Source organism: Pholcus phalangioides, unplaced genomic scaffold, assembly GCF_987345545.1.
Source record: "Pholcus phalangioides strain wild (caught in Gottingen) unplaced genomic scaffold, Ppha-v1.0 ptg000011l_1, whole genome shotgun sequence".
NCBI classification, from domain to species: Eukaryota; Metazoa; Arthropoda; class Arachnida; order Araneae; family Pholcidae; genus Pholcus; species Pholcus phalangioides.
Window position 1 is genome coordinate 23954701 of NW_028301604.1, and position 24129 is coordinate 23978829.

The following is a 24129-nucleotide window of genomic DNA, read 5'->3' on the forward strand; positions in this document are numbered from 1 at the left end:
GTAGCGTCCTTGATTTTCGTATACAGGGTGATTAAGAATCATCCAATTTAATGTGTGATTTCTCTACACTTGAAACAGACCATTACAAAGTTGTTCATAAAAAAACGTACACATTTTCCCCGTATATATTCACATTGTTTTCAATTTTTAAGAAATATACAATTTTGAAATTGGGTGATTCTAGGTCACCCTGTAAAAGTACCAACTTGATATCATTCACAGCATGCTCCAGAAGCACAAATGTACAAACTTTCCTTTTTATATCGGCCGTTTGGATGCCTTGTCTTGCCTCAAATGCGAATCCCTATTAAATACTTTAGGAAAATAACTTTCATAAGCCCCGTTCCCATGAGAAATAGAAAAAGTGTTTAAAAACCCCAGCTTCAAGAATTTTCACCATTGACTGCTCTCCATTTCTTTCCTTACGAACGGAAAAAGTGGGTGTTAGAACTCCCAATGCTACCGCAACAATTGCACATGTGAACGGAGCTGTAGATTAATATGAGTGGAACAAACATTATTTCCAAGTTCTTTTTTTGCAAGGACATTGCACATTCGTGATTCTGGCATGACGGCGCCGATATATTGTAAAAGTAGTATTTGATAAAATTACATTGTATGATGCACGGTAATTAGCTCAGCTGAATATATAAAAAAAAGGCGTTCTTTAGTTTATACTCTTTTAAATAACTTTTAATAAAATAGTTTTTTTTTATTTTGGAGAATCTAACGACCCCGCCCCAGTTCATTGACGTGACCCACCATTGACCACAATTGGTTTAAAGTCATTTGTGGAGGGAGGAAATCCAGATTTCCTGCACCACCCTTGAAAAATATTAGGAAGCTGTTAAAGTCGTTTCAAAGAATTGAAGTAAAGATTGAAACCATGGCGCGAAGAACATTGCAAGAAATGCTATATTGTTCGACATCCACCGCGTCAAAAAGGTATGCGCATATAGAAATTTTGTAGCACAAAACTGAAAACTTTTTACTTAAAATTTCTGCATGCGCACACGTTTGGCGATGCTGCAGATGCCAAGCCTACATAGCATTTCGTGCCATGCTCATTGCATCATGGATTCTTTCCAAGAATTAAAGAAAAAACCTTGGAGCCTTCGAAATGCTTTAAGCTGTTTAAATAAGCCATTTTTGTCTGTTAAAGTTTTCTTCCAAGAAACAGGCCCATACTTCTGGATCACGCTGTATAATTTCAACCATCAATGTGATCAAGCCGACAAAACCAAACTAAAAATTCCATACAAAAACGTTTTAGAATTAACTGCTCCAGGACCAAAAACAAATTTCACGACTGAAGTTCATTTTGTTACATTAGCAAATTAACGGATATAGAACGTTTTAAAGAGATTAAATTATCAGTTATAAAAACTGCTGCTTTAACCCAAGTCCATTGTAACGAGAATTTTCTTAGCGATGGTGAGCTATCGTTACAAGATTTTTACTGTACTAAAAATGTTAGGCATAGGCCCTACCAACAAAAATTTTCAAAAGAACAATGAAGATTCTCATGCAAAATGAAAAGACAACTTAAAAATATAAAAACTTTAATCATTTGCGTCAAGATAAAAAATACAAGATAACTGACCAGCCGCGAGGTATTCGTATAAATCACGATACATGTTTTTTGATCCAATCTAAATAATCTGTAATTCTTGTATACACTGTTGGAAATCTCGGTTCGCATCCTCTTCTTCCCCACGAGACAAGTCCAATAGCCTCCCATATTTTTGTATCTTCATTCATGAGCATCAATGGACCTCCTGAATCGCCCTGAAGTAGAACATATTGAAAATGTTAAGACAAATCTCCATTCGCAAATAAGACTTTTTAAAGTATTATTTATATCTTTTCTAAAATCATTTAATATCCTTTCCGACTAAATTTGTATTTAAAAGCGAAAAAAAAAAAACTGTTCATAGTCATGAATTCCGCAACATTTGGTTTCAAAAATACAACGCCACAACAGGCAAAATGCCCAACGAGGTGGCTGATAAAAAAAAAGATGCCCATAAAATATGGATGTCATATTTCAAAAAAAAAAAACCAATCCAATTAAAAATGTAATTAACACAAAATAAACACTATGCGCGAAGCTTTGTATATAGTCAAACTTAAGGACCTCGGTTGTAATAACTTATGTCATTCTTTGTTCCAGCCGATTCGTGTGTAGAGAGATTAACTAGCCTTGCTTATAACGACGGTGCAAACGCAACTACCTCCGATACTATGACACATTTTTCGTAGTTTTTCTTCATGGAGTTTTCCGAGAAAAAAAAAGCGAATGTTCGGAATCTGTTCAGAAACATGGAATGTTCAGTTATTCTATTGTTACATAATGGTGGATATTTAAGAGTACCCCGTAATTTTTATAACGGCACTTCGGTCCGCTTTAGAAATATCCAGTTCCCTCTTGAGCGTAGTTTTTTTATTTATAAATTTTCAAAAAATGGGGGGGGGAAGGCAATTAACAATTTGCATAATTTAGAAATTATACGTACTTATTCACTTAAATACAGGGCCCACGACAAGCAAAATGCCCAACGAGGTGGCCGAGAAAGATGCCCATAGTCCAACCTTTTTCTTCGTGAAAATATTTTAGTTCTTTGCAGACTAGCACTATGTACTGCAGTAATGATTGGCAATTACATTTTTGGTGAGAATTAGCAAATTATCTATGTCGTGTTTACGATCATAATTTTCCGTATTTTTCCCCGATGAAATAAAATTCATTTACGATTAATGTGACCCTAACTTTCTACAAAGTACTCCATTGTATTTAAAAAAATCTGCTGTCAAAGTCTTGCAAAGGTCAACCTCGTTTGTAACGACACCTCAGTTGTAATGACAACACTTCAAGGAATCTTCGATGTCGTTATAACGGAGTTTTATTTAACCTTTTTGCGAATTTCATTTTACTGTAGATTTTCTACAGTAAGTCCAAGTTCAATTAAAACAGGCTTTGGGAGGGAAACAATTGACAACTTCGATGACAGTTTGCCAACTTTCGTCAAAAATGTTGGTCCTACGTTTGTGATCCCGATCCACTGGGACTAAAATTGTGATAATAGAATCTTTCTACAGAAACGAAGGAAAATTGGATATGAAGGAAAATAGAGTTTAAAGGTTTTGTAAAAAAATAAAACATTGAAATAGAAAATTTACCCACCGGAGAGAAAACATTGTACAAAGTGTTAAACATTATGATTTTATACGGAACGTTCCAGTTTAAAACTCTGGTTTAATATACAAATCAAAAACTTACATTACAAGCTCCCGTCTCCTTATCTTCGGATTGAGTGCAAAGGAACGAGCTTGGAATCGGTAAACCGTGATCTTCAGCACAGATATCGTTCTCAACTACGGGCAGGGCCGCTTCCAACAAAACCTCACTACTAGGCCCACCTATTGACATTTGGTTAGAATTAGCACGGAGGAAACAAGTAAAAAACCCCTACAACCAAAACGAAATTCGCAACTTAAAAACAGTATCTAGAGTGTCTTTGGATCTGGGGCTTTACCATCCCCCCATACTTATAAAAGGATATCCGAGAGAAACAGACGTCTAGCGATCACTATTAGGTGCCCATTCTGAGAGTGCTTGCGCATTAGACAAATAGATGTTCGCGAATTGATGCACTCGCGTCCAAAATTAAGAGAATTGGCACATTATGTCGAATTTCTGAAAAATGGACAGATTTCAATGAAATTTGGTACGAACACAGTTATAACAAAGATTTACCATACAAAAGTCAGTACACATGCATGATTGTCATGCGTGTGTACTAATGTAGAGCTCGTTGCAGGAATGTACAAAATCTACGTTGCGAGATCGAACCGAAACCGAGTAATATGGGGTACGGTCTCTTCTCAGACAGGTCACATACTGGACACGAGGCAGTTGAGTCCCTGTGGCAATCGGTCCCTCTCCTGCAGCACCGCAGTTCCGGGGATGGGGCCACCATAGTGGTCCATTTCCCTGATGTGGGAGGAATGGTATCTGGTACCAGGCTCTCCAGATGGGTGCCGAGAATCGGAGTCCAAGCTAAATCTCGACTAATGTGAAAAAGCACGGTGCTCCACGCATCTGAATTGAAAAAGGTTTTGCCGCATTAGGTGTAGACAAAAAGGGCACGCCACTCGAGTCATGCGTTTGTTTTTCCTTGCCGCCGAACACCGACTGAAAGTTGAAAGAAAGCGCACTAGTGAGGACAGCTATTCATCTCATTCCATCATCCACACGTTTGTGGCTACTCATTTTACCAGATAGCTTATGAAATTTACCAAACTCTTGCGAGAAATAGCGAATGTCGCCGAGGAGTACGAGCAAATGAATCTTTGAAAACGCTTCGAACCCTTATCACCCCCTCCGTGGTCACAGCTCCGCCCACTCGCGTACGTATTCGACACTGAATATTTGTATTAGTACCTTTGGTTCAGTACTTTGTGAAAATAGACAAAGTGTGCAAATTCTCTTAATTTTGCACAGATTTTAATTACGAATGGCTAGCATCAATTGTGGAGCAGTGGGTCTGACGACGAAAAATAGAAAGTAATTAAACGGTTCAAATCCCCACACAAGAACTATTTCCTCCCCTTCTTGAACAAACCAGTTTTCTCTCCGTGTATTTGGAGGAAAATCCAAAGTGGAGGAACCACCAACTGATATTCGGATTACGATATTTCACTCGCGTTGGTGAGAAATTAATTTTTTCTTTGAGAAAAATTACAATACAAACCTCAAATACTTTCATTTTACCATGCGAAAAGTAAAACTTTTATGGGGTGGCTGGCTAATACGCCATCCCTGCAACAAGCTCATCTTGATCCCACACACACCTCTGGGAATGTCGGGGGACGTTTAACCTTTTACCGGCAGAGAATTCAAATTTGGATTGATTTTCACAATGTTTTCTTTCCCCTTTGGATCCTTCAGTTTAGACAAAAAAAATTCATGAAAAAAAAAAAATATTGTTTCCTGGACTTCGAAACAAAAACGAAAATTCTTAAAAATGGGTAATTGAAAACAAAAAAAAAAAAATAAGATTTGTCATTTTCAAAACACACATGATTGCTTTGCAAGTTTAGTTTGGAATCTCACGTTCAGGAAAAAAAATCCTAGCGATTTCCATGAACAAATTTTTTTCCCCGATTAATAACAGCTTTGAGTGCAAGTTAATAAATATAATCGTTCAAAAAAAAAAAAAAAACCAAGGTAAAACAGGGAAAAAAGTTGCGATAAAAACGGGTAGGATTCGATCCATGAACCTTCCGGTTGCGCGTCGTCGTACCAACTGCTCCACAATTGATGCTAGTCGTTCGTAATAAATATATCAATTCTCGAATATCTATTTTTCTCTAACGTGCTCCTAGAATGGACACTTGTAGTAATTGCGAGCGCTAGATGTCAGTTTCTCTCGAATATCTTTTATAAGCATGGGGAAATGGTAGAGCCCCTGCTTACCTAGATGCACCATTCATGAATATTTTCTAGGTGAGAGTGTTAAAAGATTACATCTCGAGCCTAGTAATTTTAGATATAAAAAAAATACCGTATATACTCTTATACACGAGTTTTTATTTTGTGGAAACATTCGTTCCCCAAGTTGGGGGGGGGGGGGGTCGGCTTATACTCTGGTCAGTTTTTGATGAGAAAATATCGACCCCCGCAATTAGTTTTTGTACCAGTGTTCGAGAAACCGGCATTATGGGATATGTTCAAACCCCACAGAACTGATAATGTCAAAGCAGAGGCAAAGAAATCGAAATCATTGGCTGGTGGTGGCTAACGTTGATTGTTCACATCTAAAAGGCTGTACATCAACAAGCCTCTCAGACAGAAATTTGTGGATCGAACGGATGAGTGCCGATGATAAAGAAACTACAAAAAGTGGTGCCTTGAAGAAACCTGACATTGGACTAGTGTGCCAATGGGTACATGAGGCGTAGAATTCTGTTTCCACCGAAATTATCATCCGATCGCTCAAAAAGTGTTGCATCAGCAATGCGATGGACGGAACTGAAGATATCCTCTTTGAAAGTGACAATGGCAGCCCAGGTGAAGATGAAAACGAAGATGCCGCACCCCCTGTGCTGATCTGATGGATTACCATGAGCTTGGAGACTAAAAGAAACTGATTAAAAGTTTGAATCATTTTCTATTGTAAATTTCCGCAAGCTATTCATTTTACATGAAAATATAAAAAATTTTCTCCAAAAAAATGCACGGGTTTTTTGGGGGTCGGTTTATACACGGGTTATCAATTTATAGCTGTTTCGGTGGTCCTGAAGTGTGGGGGGGGTCGGCTTATACACGAGTATATACGGTAGTTTAAAATTAAAAAAAAAAAAAAAAAAAAAAAAAAATGTTATCTCACTACGTTGAAAACGTCATTTTTAGAAGAGAATAGATAATTTTATCATTCCTGAAAGCCCTGTTTGCCGAGATTCCAAAACAGGCCTCGTTTTGTTTACGACGCTTAGAATCGAAGTTGCGTCCACTTTAGTGTTGCGTTTTTACATGAAGTAATTAGAAGGAAAAACTTGTTTCACGCAGAATATCATTGGCATTTTACTCGAGTTTGAAACGAGATTTGTAAAAATATATTAATTGTATTGAAATTTCGTAATGATACAGTCTATTGTAGAGGTTACGAACCAAAACCCACCACATTTTTCTAACTAGTGTTTTATAGACACTGAACTTCAAAAAATTCACATGTACACGATTTGAGGGCAACTTATGAGCATGCCATACAATCCTTTAAAATTTGGTCCAGGACCTGCACCATTACTCTAAATGTACTATGAAAATAACATTCTACTCCTAGAATTTTTAGCAATCTCGTTTTGCTTAAAACAGATATAAAAATGCCTAATAGAAAAATGACTAGGTAGTACAAAATTTATTTTACCATTTTGGGACACTCAAAAATGTTAAAGGTCACTTCAGTACCATTTTACAGAAGTGCTTTCGAATGTAGTCCGATTGATACTTTAACTAGTTCAAGCATCCGTAAAACGAATAGAAGACAAAGCCTACGATTCAAAAGAGCAGGTAAACGCTATACAAGAGAAAATTCTTACCGCCTTTAGTATTTCCCCAACCGGCAAGTGTTGCGGTTTTGCCAACGAACGTTTCATTTGTTTTAGGTAAACAAATAGTGCCGACTCGTTTGTTAAAGTGTATATTTCTTCCCAGCTTCAATAAGGCAATATCATGATGTAGAGTTCGACGACTGTAGAGACCATGCCTCTTGATTTCAACAACGGGATAGTCCTCACCCGGAAATTCAGCTTCGTTTCCAAAGTCGTACTCTCCGAGTCTTACCAAAATCTGGTTGCGAGGAACACTGAAAACATTTGCTTTAGATGAAGTCTCCGTTGAAAGAATGATTTCATGAAGGGGAAAAAAAAAAAAAAATTTTTATAGCATACCTGAAAGTGCAATGCGCTGCTGTGAGAATATATCGTTCATTAATGACTGCACCTCCACAGAAGAACTGTCCTTTATTCATGGTCAATAAAGCTGCCTAATCAAGTATAAAAAAAAAAAAAAAAAATTGTTTCATAGATTTAGTGAAAATTTAAAATTAGTGGGAACCATGGCTCAAACTTTGAATGCATTGTTTAGAAAATTACATCTTCCTTTATTGCGGAAAGAGGTGCAAGATTCCATTAGATTAGTTCATTCACTTCTATTATTGAAACGTTACTCAAATGAAAGATTCTAAAAAAATATTGAAAAATTAGGATGGTTTTTATCCAATTGGATGTTGGCACTAAAAAGGTTCTGCGAGTCTGCTGAAAATTCTTTTAGTTTTAATTTTACAGAAACTAGATTTTATATATTTCGTAAAATATAATTTCACTTATTTGGATTTCAATTTTGCATAAAACTTTATGGAAAAGGAAAAATGATTAAGAGTGACTATCGTCATAGTTAAATAAATGAGCGTAGAAGTCTGAAGCTAAATACTTGCCATCCATGGGTACTCCGATGGATCAGCTTTAGATCCCCCAACTATTCGAGTCTTTGAGCTTAATCCACATTCTGAAAGAGAAAGTGCATCAATTTGAATAAAGCAAACATTCATTTCACAAAAATACTTCATACAAAATCAAAAAGATCCACCGTACCTGGAGGCATCAAAGCATCACTATTAGTTTCATTTTCTATTGAAACTGTTTGATCCCACTGTACATCGACATTAGATACCGGGAAATCTGGACAGCATACACCTATGAATCTGTTATTAATAAGGCATACATAACTCATGAATTGTTGTACACCACCAATGATATCCGAAAGAAAACAATGTTGGATGTATCTACAGTTTCCGGTTTCGTTATTTGGAGTTGTGCAAGATTGAAACTTCTCGTGCGTCTCTGCCATTGGGTTGAATATTAAAGACCTGAACTTTTTATCTATGGAATTTATGAAGTTATTTTCCAATAGCTCTTTATCAGTGTCCAGATGCACATCCAATGACTCGCAGTCACCTACTTCAGTACAATCCTCCTCACATTTCTCGCAATCGTCCCAGGTCAAGAAGTCTTCATGTTTGTGATCCAGAGTACCCATTTCATTTGCTGTTTGATTCAATTTGGTGGGCTGTTTCCGAAATTCAAGATATTCTGTAGTTATTGAAGATTTCGAAGTGGAGTCAGATCCAAGCTTAGCAGTAGCAGCTTTATTTTGAGAACTTTTAGTCACTTTGTATACAGGCTTTTCAGTCGCTGGTTCACTTGAGGCAATATAAGTTTCCTTCCCAGTGTCACTCCTACTTCGGTATTCTGATTTTTTAGAAATCCCGATTCCTCCGTAGGTGGGTTCAGCACTCTTAAATTTTACTTCCTTTTCAGCAAAGGATTTCGTATTCTCGTGATGTTTAGTAGTCGATTCAGCACTAACAAGATGCACAATTCCTCCTTTATTTCCCTTCTGCTTTTCATAGTATGAATACCCGTGATCTTCGCGTCGATTCTCTAATCGGGCACCATATTTTTTTCCTCCTCGTCTGTAATCATCCTTATAAACTTCAGGATTGAATCTTTGATCGTAGGTTTTGACATCTACCTTTATTGGATTCCAAGTTACCGTATTCATTTTAGGATAGTAATGACCATCAGGGTTTTCCTGCTTCAAATGGGATGAACTCCGCGATTTGTCACGAGATATTTTTTCACCAATCCATGTATTCAATGGCTGTACATGTTTGACTGCTACTTCATCGTATCTGTGAGTGGGTGCAAACCTCCATGCATACATCGGCTGGTAGGGATACTCTTGCTTCTGGGAATGAGATTCATAATCTGTTCTTGAAGAGTAGATTGGCTCGTAGCCATCTTTTCGAGTATAACTCGAGGACTCTTGAAAGGTTTGCTCAGGATTGTAGTGCTTTTGAGCAGCCCAATAGTAGTCATTCCAGCTGGTACTCCTTCGAGCAATCGGTCTAGATAAGTATTCCGATGACGAACCTTTACCTAGAAATTGAAAAAGAGTACCTTGAAAAAGTAAAACTTGAAGATTCAAAAACTCACTGTTGCATTTTAAAATATTTTCAGTAATTAAATACAATTTTCTCACTCCTTCCAATGAAATTCATTTTTTGTTTCTCCATGCAGATTCACCAAAAGTGGAATCTACGATCATGTGAGAAATAAGATTCTAGTCGAAATTTAAAAAAAAAAAAAAAAAAAAAAAAAAAAAAAAAAAAAAAAAGTCGTTTCCGATCAGGTTTAGTTATTCCATAATAGATACGATTAATATTCATAAACTTGATCCAATCTCCATTTCAGTAGGTGTCGATATTTGGTCGAGGAACGAGTATTTGGTTCTCGTTTGTTCAACTTTAAAAGCCTCATGTTTTTTAACCGGTGTAAAAAGTAAAACGAAAAGATCAGCACATTATATATAAGCAGCAACGATTCTCTTACAGTATTAAGAAACATTTATACAACTCGATAGGTAAAACTGCCGTCAGAACAGGGAGCTGTGGATGCTCAAACAACTTTAGTATTTTGCAGCACTGTCGAGAAAACAGTCAATCTATTTATAAGCAAAATTCTTTTACACGAAATGAAAGACGAGTACCTACAGGTCTAACACTTCCGACGGCAGACTTTCGAATCCTAGCGCTATGAATAAACCGGACGAAGAAAGTAAATATAAATTAAGTTTCAATGAGACAAGATATTACTGATTGGCAAGTGGAATATCGTATACTATTGAATACAGGGTGAACGCGACATGTTCCGTCAAACGTAATGAGGCGATAGACGAGCCCAAGTGGAACACTAACCACCGCCAACCCTGTCCTATCACGAACCGTTTGAGTTGGCCGATAATCGATTACTGAAGAAAAATGCGTCAATACTGGAAAAACATGAATTTGAAGTTTTTTGGTATTTCCAAATATGAGCTTAGTTTGCATGTAGATTTCTCAGAAACTGCAAATTCTGATTTCCCATAATCGATTATCCATCATTCGAAAGCGATGGTAGGTTTTTCATGTTCCACTTGGGCTCGTCTATCACTCCCTTTCGTAAAGCTATACAGCAAAATACCAAATGAAAATTCTAGTTAACTATATAATGCCGAACACTAAGGATATTTTTTTACCAATAAAAATAGTCAAAACATAGAAATTTTATAGCATTCGATTTTATTTTGAATTCTAGAATCACTAGTCAGATAACGAACTAGTCAGTTTCAGATCTACGAAATTATTCTAATATACCTCGCCTCAAAAGACTAATAGAGGGGAAAATGTTGTATATATTAAGGAAAACTTGTTTTACAAAAGTTTCGTGGACTTTACCATTTGTTACGCCGAGTGACGATTCGCAATTCCGAGATATTACGTCAAAGACATGCAAAGGGTTAAATTGAAAATTCGATACCTCAAATTCATTCCTTTATATATTTGAAAAACCCACGCTTCACCAATAGTGTCTTTCATGCATTAAATTTTCGAATATCGATGTTAGCAATGCATGTTCAATTTTCGTAGCTTGAAAATTGTATTGAAGTTTAATACGCCTGCCTATTTTGTAGTGAAGTACTTTAAATTCTTACAATTTAAGAGGCCATTAACGTAAATAGTGGAAATAATTAAACATGAACGATTAATGTAAAAAAGGTGATAAATTGCACAATACAGGAAACTTATTTCGTATAAAGACGTACCTGTTAAATCGACAGGAACTGATTCCACTAGCCATAATAATGAAGCCCATACAAGAATTTTATGCCAAGCCATCTAAAAAAACCAAATGAAAACTAATATCTAGTTCAAACTGGCACGAAATAAAAAGATTATCAATAATCACCTCGGCATATCTTATTGTCAGAGTTTCACATTAAAAAATTTTCAATACGGTAGGGCCCCCGATTTAACGAACCGATTCAACGAATTCCTTGATTTAACGAATTTTTCCGAAATTCTGGCGAAAATATAGTGACCAAACCCTCTATTTAAATGGATAAAACCTCTCGATATAACTAATATTTTTTGAACTATCCACATTTTTATTTCTCGTCTCCCGAAACCTCAATTCAAAGTTTTGATTTTCTCTGGAATTGACTTTCAGCCCTTCTTTACAAACAAAAAGGGAGGGAATAGGAATCTCTTCCTTTTTGAGTGAAGGACAATAAAGCCACATTCTTAGAATGTACGCGAGAAGGTTTCAGTGGCCACAATCTGTTTACGCCAATGCCATAAAATGGAGTGCTGTCCACATGTTTAGATTTCAGTAAAAAAGTAAAGAACGGCGGGACATCTGTAGAAACGTTTTTCCGATATTAGCGACATAATTACAATTTAGACTTTGATAAAATTGGGGGCCCATCGTCCTACAAGTGAGTAGCTTTTCAAATTCGCCGTTTCGAACGTGCTTATGCTCCTGATAAATTTGACCCCGATTCAATGAGTTCCCCGATTCTACGAATAAAATTTTCGATTCGTAAAATTGGGTACCAACAGTTCATTTTAGCACAATATATATAAAATTTGCAGAAAAAAATATTTAACTTCAAAAAAATTACGTATTCAGTGACTAAAATGAATTAACGTTTAACAGGAAACTAAAAAAGTACAAAAGAGCGGGAGGGTGTAAAATTTAGTTATACGAGAATTTTATTCTTTGTACGGAATCTATTCAGAGGCGAAATAGTAAAAATACAGAAGAGCCTGGAAATAACCCAAAGCTTGAAGGTGCCGTTTAATGTATTACACTGATCGCTTATAGCACTGATTTAGAGAAAAGGGGTCATTCGATTTTTACGTTAGCATCGGGGGTTTCGGATTTGCAGACACTATTTTGAAACTTTTTGCTTGAAATAATATCTCCATATTCAGATAACGTAGTACGCAAGTGAAACCAACTCCCGTCATGGAAGTTTTACGTTCGCAACGAGTGCCATCTAACATCGAAATGCCACAATTTGTTCGACTCTTACGAGTTCAGGTATTAGAAGGCGCATATATATATATATATACACACACAATAAAAGTCCGTTATAACGACAATCTCGATATAACGAGCGATTTGCAGATGATTGGCAAAGAGCTAATGTTACAAAATAAGTCCGCTTATAACAATTTTTCCCTTCTATTGTGAGCAGTCGTTATAACGGACTTCTACTGTATATACAGGGTGTCCTGCAAGTCCTAATGCGACCTTTATCTCATCAACCGTTCGTCGTAGAGGTATGTCAAATTCTCAAAAGTGTTCAAAGGCCACCATCAGATTCAAGAGTAAAAGTGCGTAAGGGGCCGTTCAAGTATTACGCAAGCAAATTTTAAGCCATTTTGGACCCCCTCCCCTTGTCAGCAAAATTTCGTCATCACTGCCTCCTAACGCACAATGGTGGGATCAGAAACGTACGTGGGAGGCCCCTCCCCCCCATAGGAGCTCTATATATTAAAAGTTGGGAAAGAACAGCATAAACTAACGGATGCTTCTCCCCCTTAGGGGTCGTACAAGTACTACATCAGCATCGATGGGGGAAGTTTTGGATTCGATTTTCGACAAGGGGGGGGGGGAAGATTGGGTTTGAACGATGCTTACGTCATCAACAATCCTTTAAAAAATATGAATCATTCTTAATGACATCTTTACTGTGTACCAAAAACGAGAAAAACCGCTCCCTAGTTTCTGGGCACCTGAACCATAGTTCCCTCTTATTGATAAGTTCTCTATAGAGCCACTTGAGTGATCTGAAAATGTGCCACGGGCCACTTAAGCAACACATTTACAGATCGTTTAGTTCATTTCACTAACGTAGGTTTGAGGTGGCTGCCCACATCGAATTAACCCCCCCCCCCCCCCCCGTGGGTCACATTTGACTCGCAGGACATGGGTTGAGCATACATGGCGGGCCGCAAATGAATTTATTAAAGAGAAATAGAGTTCTTGGCTTTCAAACTTCGAAATTAACACATTTCGTATAAAAAAAGTATTTTCTACCGAAATTGGGGGGGGGGGGGGAATTTGGCATCACAAAAAATAAAAAACTTTGATCTGGGTGGGAGAGGTATGGGGAGGCTCGAGCCCCCACCCCGCGTAAGCCTTCGATCCCAATATGCGTCAGGAGGTGGGGGCAGAGCTGACGAGGTTTTTCTGATGGGTGGGGTCAAAAATTGCTAAAAACCTACCGACGCAATACTTGAACGGCCCCAAATTGGGGGGATGGGAAGGAAAAATATTTTCTAACAACATTATACAGCTATTAGAATGTAAAACCCAAGAACATCTCGAGGAATATGAAATCATAACGTACACGCTATACCGAATTGTTAGTTTGAACTTGGAGAATTAAGTCATGCATTAGAAATTTAAAACGAGCAAAGCATATAACAAGACCGCAATTTCTTGCGCAGAGGACACGGAGCCTTAAACTTTGACGATTACATAGGCAATACACATCGATACTCACCGATGTTGAACTCCCGATTAAACGCAAAATACTATATATAGCACCACCACCTTCAACCTTTATAAAACAATTACAATTAATCCCTTCGTATATAACATGGTTATATCATTATATTACGTATGAAAAACGTTGCGCCCTCTTGCGTTACTAAACCCATTTCATCTATGCTAATTACACATGGGCGATTTTTTTTTTCCATTGGTTTCTAGTCTCTTTCAGTATTTGAGCATAATGTTTTGCAATAACGAGTAATTCATCTGATCGTTGGATTATTTCATCGTTTTTATATGCATGGTAAACCTAACTAGATTTAACAACCAGTAGTTTTTAGAATTTTCTCGTTGAAATCGATGGTGTGTGTTAGCAAAGAACGTAAGTTTTTTTATTTACCAGCTATCAATTTTTCTTGAATTGAATTGGTCGGAGCTATTAAATCATTTTTTTTTTAATTTATATTTCAACAAATTCATCGAGATGCGAAAAAAATAGTTATGAATATTTAGAAAATCTTGTAATAGTTTTTTTCGGTACTCAAAAATGACAAAACTGAATTTGCATTGAAAACAAGGAACGCGTTGTTGAACCTCAATAGTTTCAGACAATATTTTGATAAAAATTTTTTTGCACGATTCTTTAGAAATATTTCCTACATTGCTAAAATTTCACAACCGAATGAAAACAATGAAATAAAATTTCACTTTGACTTCAAGTGTTCTCAATGCTTTATGTTCCACATACTCCTTGTGTCAATTGGATGAAGGCCAAGGACCCCTTTTCAATAAAATTTAGTACTTTATAGCAGTGATTCTGAACCGGTGATCCGCGGAGCTCTTCGAGCTCCATGTGCATTCACCAGGGGATACGCGGCCACTCGAAAATAAAAAACAGTAAATTTGAAAAATAAATATTTTTGAATAAAAATAAGAGTTTGATGAATAAAATAAATAGGCCTACGGGGCTCCGCCATAGAAATGTTTTACCGAAAATTGCTCCGCGAGTCAAAAGAAGGGTTAAGAACCACTATTGTATAATAGTTAAAAAAAATTTTTTTTTCTATGTTCATGGATCCTTTGAAATCTTTACAGGGATCCCTGCTTCAAATGAAGGCTTTTCAATTACTAGTGGGAATTGTAACGATCGTGTAATAATTGTAATCAATTTTTCAAATATTTATTCTATAACGTGTGAACTTTATATTGGTATCCTTTTAAATTTTGGTTTCCAAGTTCAAGATTCTAATCCCATTCAGATTTTGAGCTGTTTCAAAGTGGTTCATTTTACTTTGAAATTTTATATTTCTTTTGAATTTCAGAAAATATGAAAACACTCTTAATTTGGTCGCTTTTGTTTTTAATGGCCATCCTGGTGCCAGCGTATGAAGACTCGAGTGGTGAGATTTTTTTTTTAACTTGAACATAACGTATAAAACTTTTGAGAACTGCATTTAAAGTAATAATTTTTTTTTCAGAAAATTTGACTCGTGATGGAGCAGAAACCCATTCTCCGCAGAGGAACTCTTCAAAGTCTGGTTTATTGAAGCGCAGTAGCCGATATCTGAATAGAAAGCAATCGCTCAAAAAAGAGAGAACTTTGCATCGCATTAAGCGCTATTATGATCTTCATAGCTACAGGTCACCCCAATCATCTGTGTATCATGACCAGTCAAATATTGGAGAAAACAATCGCGCAATTCCAGAACCACAATCTTATGGACACTTGGTAGAAGTTGAGCCAAGTAAAAGACTGGTAAACTTGCGAGTTGTTCCAGAAGAAAATTCCCAGGTTTTGTATGTTGAACCAGTTTCAGTTGGGCATAAAATCATGATACGTCCAGCTCAACTTGAACAAAGTGGATCTCGTTCTGAAAGTTATTGGCGGGAAGAAAATCTTCGAAATGTGCACCAAAGTATTGGCACAGAAACTTCCCATAACTTTCCTTACTACCCACATGTGTTTAATTCAGCTGCTAAGAATGAAAATGAACCTAATGAAATTTTTGCTAATAACTTGCGACAATCTGATATATTAACCAAAAACCCCTCCGTTCATTCCGAATACAACTACCCAGGATTCGCCGATTATAGATATTGGAAAAAAGCTGACGATGAAAATGAAATCCATGTTACTCGCTCTCCAGAGTTTGCAACACCAAATGTAAATCCCTATCCCTACGTTGATTCCCAGTATGGGTATCAGGTTGGTAACAAACACCCCGGATTCGTGGGCGGTGGATATTGGAAACCAGCCGACAATGAAAATCATGTTACTCGCTCTCCAGAGTTTGCAACACCAAATGTAAATCCCTATCCCTACGTTGATTCCCAGTATGGGTATCAGGTTGGTAACAAACACCCCGGATTCGTGGGCGGTGGATATTGGAAACCAGCCGACAATGAAAATCATGTTACTCGCTCTCCAGAGTTTGCAACACCAAATGTAAATCCCTATCCCTACGTTGATTCCCAGTATGGGTATCAGGTTGGTAACAAACACCCCGGATTCGCGGGCGGTGGATATTGGAAACCAGCCGACAATGAAAATCATGTTACTCGCTCTCCAGAGTTTGCAACACCAAATGTAAATCCCTATCCCTACGTTGATTCCCAGTATGGGTATCAGGTTGGTAACAAACACCCCGGATTCGCGGGTGGTGGATATTGGAAACCAGTTGACAATGAAAATAATTATTTTACTAGTTCTCCACAGTTTATTACACCAAACGTAAATCCCCACCCTCCCGTTTATTCTGAGTATGGCTACCAGGTTGATGGCAAACATCCTGGATTCACAGGTAATGAATATCGGAAACCAGCTGACAATGAAAATGATAGCCATGTTACTCGCTCTACAGAATTTGCTACACCAAATGTAGATCCCTACCCTCCCGTTTATTCTGAATATGGCTACCAAGTCGGTGACAAACATCCTGGATTCGCAGATGGTGAATATTGGAAACCAGCTGATAATCAAAATCGTGTTACTACCTCTCCACAGTTTTTCATGCCGCATGTTGTTACCCAGCCTCCCGTTGATTCTAGCTACGGCCACCAGGTTGATCACCAATATCCAGGATTCCACGGTGATAAATATCTGCAGCCAGCTGACAAAAGAAAGGAAATCCATCCCACTGGCTCTCTACAGCTTGTTACTCCCTATATAACCCCTACCGTTGAGTCCAAATATGACTATCAAGTAGATTACCAGCATCCAATGTCCATAGACGATAATTATTTGAAACCCACCGTCGAGAAAAAGAATCCTTACGTTACGGAGTCAAAAATTATAGAAACTGTTCTCCCACCAACACAAATTACAGATATGGTTTCAGATGTTGATTACGAATTTTCATCAAGCAGCACTTTACAAAGCCCTACTCATGACAAAAAAATTACAACACAAGTGCCAATAATCGACTTAAATGATGGTGAAGACTTCATCGCTAAGCCAACGCCAGAAAGAATCGAATCTTTTTTCGAAGGAAGTGGGGAATTTGATTCTCGCAGAATTGACATTAATGCTGAATCTTCCACCGCCCGATTCATCGATTTATTCAGCTCTAACGAAACGTGTACTACACCGAAGGGTGAACCAGGGCACTGTCGGAGTTTAAGACAATGTGTGCTACAAGACGTTGTTAGCAATTTCAATATGTATTTACAGTACATGTGCATGACTAGAACAACTTTGCTGGGTATATGCTGTCCTGATAATCCTGTTATTGGAGTCACAAATCCAGATCTTGACACCGCAACATCAGCAGCAGTCGGTGTGTTTTCCCAACCACATGATGGTAAGCATTTTATCCAATTTTTATTGTGATTTTCAAAGTGTACTTCACAGCTTGTAAGGACGTCACGAGTGACGGCGATATTGATGCGTACCCACAATATTTTAAATGATTGTTTTGGAGCGTTTTTTGAGCATGCTAGCTATGTGTGTGCTTATTTAACTATCGATGTTCAGAAAGTTTTGGTGTCTATTTTGAAAACCAGCAGTGAATGATTGACAATGAGAAGCCACGGGTGGAAAATGTTTGAGAACCGTTGCTTTATGGATTTTTGTTAGAATCGGATCGTGAGAATTATAAAACTGCATAAAAATATTATTCTAGCGATCCATCCACCGATTCTTTTCCATACATGTTGGGCGGGGGATTCTTACACCTAGTGACAGGGCTGCAAATAGAATGCTTTGTCACTCGGGATAAATACGCATTTTGGCGTCTCCTTGTAATGTTGAAGTTAAAGCATGCATCTTCAACTCGTTGCTCGCGAGCACCTCGGTGCTCTCTGAAGTATCCAGTGCTCGATGCGCGTGTCTGATTTCGTGCTTTCTAGTACTTGATCAACGTTCCAATTAAACAGTGTACAAATTGCATGCAAGGATTAAAATCGTCCGGATTTCATGTATTCCTATATGTCAAACTAGCCGTAAGGGTGCGCAACTACTTCACCAAACGCCAACACTGGCCATATCGCTATATTACAATTTACTGTCATTAATGAGTTGGGTTGGAAATAAAGGCACCATCCGCTGATGGTCGCCTCAAGCTCGTTAGGAAAATATCTTATCTATATTCTCCTCTGGGTTTAAACCTGGGACCATGACCGCAACCTTCACGGTGGTAGACAAGCATCTTACCACCATGACACTCGGGCACATGCGTGCTCGCAACTGCTAAAAGGTTGAAGGCTCTGGGTTAAAGGGTGACATATTTGGGGCCCCCCTCTGGTCCAGCACCCAGGGCACCAGACCTACCTGCTACCCCCTAGTTGCATCCCTGCCTGGTGATATGCTGGTTTACAATGTTTCTACAGGATTTTCTCACGTGCACCGGGTAAATACTAGTCGGGCATGCCTCATTGTGAATCAACTTTCAAATGGTTTTATTATTTTATACGCAGTATGTGAACGAAACTTTGCATTGTGGGAGGGATACATGTGTGTGTATATAAATAATTATTTTCCGGTTTCTATTCATTTTTAAAGTTTTTACGGACTTTTTGCCCTTCGTGTGTAATTTTATTTTATATATATATATATATATATATATATATATATATATATATATATATATATATATATATATATATATATATATATAAAAAAATAGAAACCAGAAAAATAACCGAAATAAAAAAAACTGTTTGCAGGGTTAGCATTGCTAGGTCACGGGAAAACAGCCGATAGGTGGTGCTGGTACGAGCGACTTCAGTGGAAATATACAAATGAGACTGTTTATAAAATTTGCGCTCCTAATCCACAAGCAGTTCACCGTTGTGAACAGTGTATGAATTTTTTTATTGGTGTTTTTATATTGAATTTTTTGACCAAAAGGTGATTCTAGTTTTGTGTGACGGAGACGTCATAAATGTCATTTTTCATTTTATCTCTGGGTAAGAAGTCTTAATTTAAGGTTTCTCCTTTTTTTTAATATAAACTTTAAGAATCCCCACTCCTAGCGAATATAAAGCCCCGAACTTATGTAAACTTTACGGGACATCTTATGCATTAGAGAAATATTCAAACTGTGTATAGGTATCGTGGAACCGCCTCTCGACCATCAAGGCTTCCGTGAGAACTTTTATGTTGGAAACCTGTGTGCTGTACCATATAACGCTGTACAACATAATTCTCACTTTTCGTATTTCAGGCAAGCGATGGATCATGGGCACTTGTTCAAATACCGAAGAGTTGGAGAACGAGCTCAATAACAGGCATAGGTCATTTTTACTGGTGCGGCTTATAAACTGAAGAGTCGAAAAAACTGGTACAGGCATGCGTATGCAAATAGAGATATGGAACCAATCGGAGTACGGCGCTGCGGTCGGCAACGCCTATATAACACAAGTGTCTGGCATAGTTGTTAGATCGGTTACTGCTGCTACAATGACAGGTTATCGAGATTTAAGTGAGTTTGAACGTGGTGTTATAGTCGGCGCACGAGAGATGGGACATAGCATCTGAGGTAGCGATGAAATTTGGATTTTCAGGTACGACCATTTCACGAGTGTACCGTGAATCCGGTAAAAAATTAAATCTACGACATCGCTGCGGCCGGAAAAAGATCATGCAAGAACGGGACCAACAATGACTGACGAGAATCATTAAACGTGACATGTGCAACCCTTCCGAAAATTGCAGATTTCAATGCTGGGCCATTAACAAGTGTCAGCGTGCGAACCATTCAACGAAACATCATCGATATGGGCTTTCGTAGCCGAAGGCCCACTTGTGTACCCTTGATGATTGCACGACACAAAGCTTTACGCCTCGCCTGGGCCCGACAACACCGACATTGGACTGTTGAGGACTGGAAACACGTTGCCTGGTCTGACGAGTCTCTGTTCCAATTGCTTCGAGTTGATGGACGTGTACGGGTATAGAGACAACCTCATGGACCCTAGATGTCAACAGGGGACTGTTTAAGCTCGTGGAGGCTCTGTGATGGTATGGGGCGTGTGCAGTTGGCGGGATATGGGACCCCTGATACGTCTAGATACGACTCTGACAGGTACGTAAGCATCCTGTCTGATCACCTGCACCCATTCATGTCCATTGTGCATTCCGACGGACTTGGACAATTTCAGCAGGACAATGCGATACCCCACACGTCCAGAATTGCTACAAAGTGGCTCCAGGAACACTCTTCTGACTTTAGACACTTCCGCTGGCCACCTAAATCCCCAGACATGAACATTATTGAACATATCTGAGATGCCTTGTAACGTGCTGTTCAGAAGAGATCTCCACCTCCTCTTACTCCTACGGATTTATGGACAGCCCTGCAGGATTTCATGGTGTCAATTACCTCCAGCACTACTTCAGACATTAGTCGAGTCCATGCCACGTTGTGTTGCGGCACTTTTGCGGTCTCGCGGGGGCCCTACACGATATTAGGCAGGTTTACCAGTTTTTTTGGCTCTTCTGTGTACACTGAAACTTGCCTCACACGGGTGATAATTTCGTCCTTGATACTGTAAAATGGGGTGAAAAAAATTCGGATGTTGGAAAGTGAGGGATTTTTTTTGTTAGAACTTCACTTATTGGAGGAAAATATTATGGTTAGCAGTGTTATAGAATCTGAGGGGTGAATTTTTTTGATGCTGCTGGAATTCTTAAAAAAATGTATCCATCTAATTATCAAACTACATTCACTGCAACACGCCATTTTTAGTGTCCACATTTCTATTAAGGAAAAAGTTTAATAATTTTTTGCGGCTTTAATAATTGAAAATTACAACAGTTGGCTACTTATTGCCTCTTGAGCTTCTTGGCAATATCTATGAACTTCTTTTCCAGCTTTTCCCTCCGTAGAAAAACTAACAGTGGACCCTAGTTTATTCGACGTTCAAGAGGCCGAGCCAAAACGTCCTGTTAATGTCTTTTAAAAAAAACAGACTTTAAAGAAAATGACTTCTCCCACGCACGCTCACAAAATATTAAAGAACTCAATGTGTTTAATTGCATCTCCAACTCTTATAAAAAAAAAAAAAATTCAATAACACTTGAGGGAAAGATAATTAAATCACGCATTTCAAATCATTTAAAGAAATAATTTAGTGGAACATTACTTTTGTGGTACGACATCGGGTAAAATATTGCAACAAAACTTTCTCGACTTGGAGAAAATTTCGTATCGTGGACTCTAATTTTTTTTTGGTAGTAGATTTGCAACCAGCAGCTTAGTCTTTGGTTTTGTTTCTCTGCTTTATAATTGTTTTCAAAGTTGCCACAGGGATATTCAACTATTTGCAAGATCAACTTTCGTCATGGATTTAAAATTCTGGAATTCTTCCAAAATTTCGTTATTTTTTTTAGTGAAAGCACTTTTTATCGACATTATGAACGGTGGTAAAGCACCACAACGAAAGAAAATTTCACAGGAAACGATCGGAAGAACTTATTGTGTGTATGTACCGTATGTCTCTTATCGGCAGACCTGTAGCTAACAATGTGTGGACTTCAAGGATAATGCTGAAAACATTGCAAGAAAAATTCTGACAGGACATGGCCGTCAAAACAATTGAAACCCGTTTCTTTTGGACACTGCATATTCTCGGAAACAAGAAATAAACAAATCGCTTAAGAGTCCACTCTAAATGCCCACCAGCTAGCTCACTGGCTATATTCGTATGTCAGCAAAAAATTTATGGCTATTGCGGTGACAATATGCAAGAACTGTTGCAGAAACGTGTTTTCACGGCATACAAAAATTGTGCGCGTGCGTCTGATGGACATTTTTTTCGAAATATTCGGTGTGCGAGTTGAAGTGAAAACGTCGAGTAGTTGAGGTTTTGCGGCGAATAAATGAATTTAACTTTAAAGTCTATAGAGAAGAGTCTATAGAGAACATATTGCGACGGAAGCCAAACGTCGTGTAAATGTGGAAGTAGTATAACCGTATACACCGAGTGACGAATAACCGAGGTTCTACTGCATTTCTTTTTTTCTTTATCTGTGCTGTACTATTCATGTTTGAATGACGTCATTAAGACTATAGGGTTGGGGGGGGGGGATTTCGCGATTTTTAATTTCATTCTTGGCTTGTATTGGCGTTCAAAATATTAATATTTACATTTTTTTCAAGTGACCCATAATTCCGCTGGATATTTATATTTGTGCATATTTAAATGATTAGAACTAGTGGTAAGTTTTTCGAAGCTTTTTGAGGATTACACCTTCCGACCCTTTCCTTGTAAGTGAAATATTCGCAGATATTCGAATTCAAAAACGGAGAGAACTTAGAAGAATCGTTGTCCATTAGTTTTTGTTCCTTTTTTCCCACTTTCCTCCGATTTTTGAATTCAAATGTATTTGCGAATATTGCACCTAGAAACGTGGAATGTTTTTGTTGGCATTAGGAGAGACGGGGGAAATAACTTTCTGATTGGGTTTTTGAGCACAGGATGTTCGTATGAAAAGTTAATTTTTTTTATTTTAATAACTTATACATCCCCTTGCAACATGAATGACGTATCTGCAATTCCTGACTTTGCACATTAATATTCTTGAATGACTAATATCTGTCGCCGTTTTCTTGCTATCCCATTTCGACAACCATCAGTCTATTGAGGGACACACTGTACTTGTTATAAATCGCACTTTTCCTTGAGGCACTTTCTCCTAGAAGCCATCTCAAAAAAACCCCGAAAGTTCAACTTTAAACTCTACTCTCTGATGAAAGACACCGAAGTTCACACATTCACCATATTTCTAACTCAAAACTTGTAATCCTTTAAGTCAGGGCTTAACTTCCTGAGGTTAAATTCTAGTGAGAAAAAGCAACTCCTACATTCATGACACAAAGGTCTGAAAGGGATACAATAGATACCCTTATATGTGGCAAAAAAAAAAATCTCCAAGAGTATGGAAAAAACTTCGCGAAGCTTTATTGTAACCTATGAACCGATGGCGAGGAAAGGGAAGAAAACAGAATTGGATTGAATTTATTCCACTGGCATTTGGACGAAGTATTTCACCCGTGATCGTAAAGGTTTACAGCATTTTATCCAAAGAGGACATATTTTTAGCAAATAAGATATTCAAAATTTTAGGCCTCATTCATCACCTTTGTCTTGCGTTAATTATTTATCGGTTAGCATTATCAAGAACGAAAATCTTTCTATTCAACCCCCCCCCCCCTCCCTTTGTGGGGTAAATAGATATTTCTTAATTTTGCAATGAAAACGTGTTAGACTTGGAAGACTGCAAAACGGACATATTCAGGTAAATTTCAATTTGTCTTCAAGTATTTAAAATAACTTATTTGTTCGAAGTTCAAAACTGTTTCTATTCACTCATTCCACGATATACGTAATATTGTGAAATAACTTGACGAATTCCATGCTTTAATTTATTTTCCAATTCAATCCGATCACGTAACAATTCACATATTTAATTTAAATTACACGTGTTCATTATGTGTAAACTAATTTTACGCTTTAAAGTGGGTTTAATTCCAGGCTGTGGTGTGAACAGTCGTACACGTATTGTTGGTGGATTTTCAGCCAAGCCTCACGAATGGACCTGGATGGCAAGTACTTTCTTATTCTATTGCCACATTCTTTGTGGAAGTTTTAATTTCTTTTACCCTAAATTTATATTAACTAGGAAGGTTCACTATCTAAAATCGTACACTGAGGGCCCGTTTCAATATATGGATCCCTTAC

General features: G+C 37.8%; 2 protein-coding genes across 3 annotated transcripts in view; one reads left to right on the top strand and one right to left on the bottom strand.

Moving 5' to 3' along the window:
• Positions 1-24129, top strand: part of LOC149080249 (uncharacterized) — a 60090-nt gene that overhangs the window by 33266 nt on the left and 2695 nt on the right. The window contains exons 10-13 of the mRNA XM_089238622.1: positions 14272-14329; positions 15270-15347; positions 15426-17747; positions 23908-23993. Of these exons, the coding sequence (XP_089094748.1) occupies positions 14272-14329; positions 15270-15347; positions 15426-17747; positions 23908-23993 (2544 nt within the window). The remainder of the gene's footprint in view (positions 1-14271; positions 14330-15269; positions 15348-15425; positions 17748-23907; positions 23994-24129) is intronic.
• Positions 1546-14203, bottom strand: LOC149080250 (uncharacterized). 2 transcript variants are annotated; one of them, XM_089239338.1, is made up of 8 exons: positions 13958-14203; positions 11207-11279; positions 8155-9501; positions 7994-8068; positions 7453-7543; positions 7102-7367; positions 3281-3420; positions 1546-1788 (listed from the first exon to the last, which is right to left on the bottom strand). In XM_089239338.1, exons 2-8 carry the CDS (start codon positions 11277-11279, stop codon positions 1627-1629), a joined length of 2154 nt encoding a protein of 717 aa, XP_089095464.1. In that variant the 5' UTR covers positions 13958-14203; the 3' UTR covers positions 1546-1626. The 2 variants fall into 2 exon arrangements, with proteins under 2 accessions (XP_089095464.1, XP_089095465.1); XM_089239339.1 differs by having other exon boundaries at positions 13802-13969.

What these genes read in the sequence shown, in the direction of transcription:
- LOC149080250 (XM_089239338.1), bottom strand. Translation starts at nt 11,279, where the DNA reads ATGGCTTGGCATAAAATTCTTGTATGGGCTTCATTATTATGGCTAGTG. An exon ending in TGATGCTTTGATGCCTCCAG is followed by an intron (nt 8,069 to 8,154) that starts GTACGGTGGATC and finishes TTTCTCTTTCAG; the next exon opens with AATGTGGATTAAGCTCAAAG. An exon ending in GCAGCGCATTGCACTTTCAG is followed by an intron (nt 7,368 to 7,452) that starts GTATGCTATAAA and finishes AAATGTTTTCAG; the next exon opens with TGTTCCTCGCAACCAGATTT.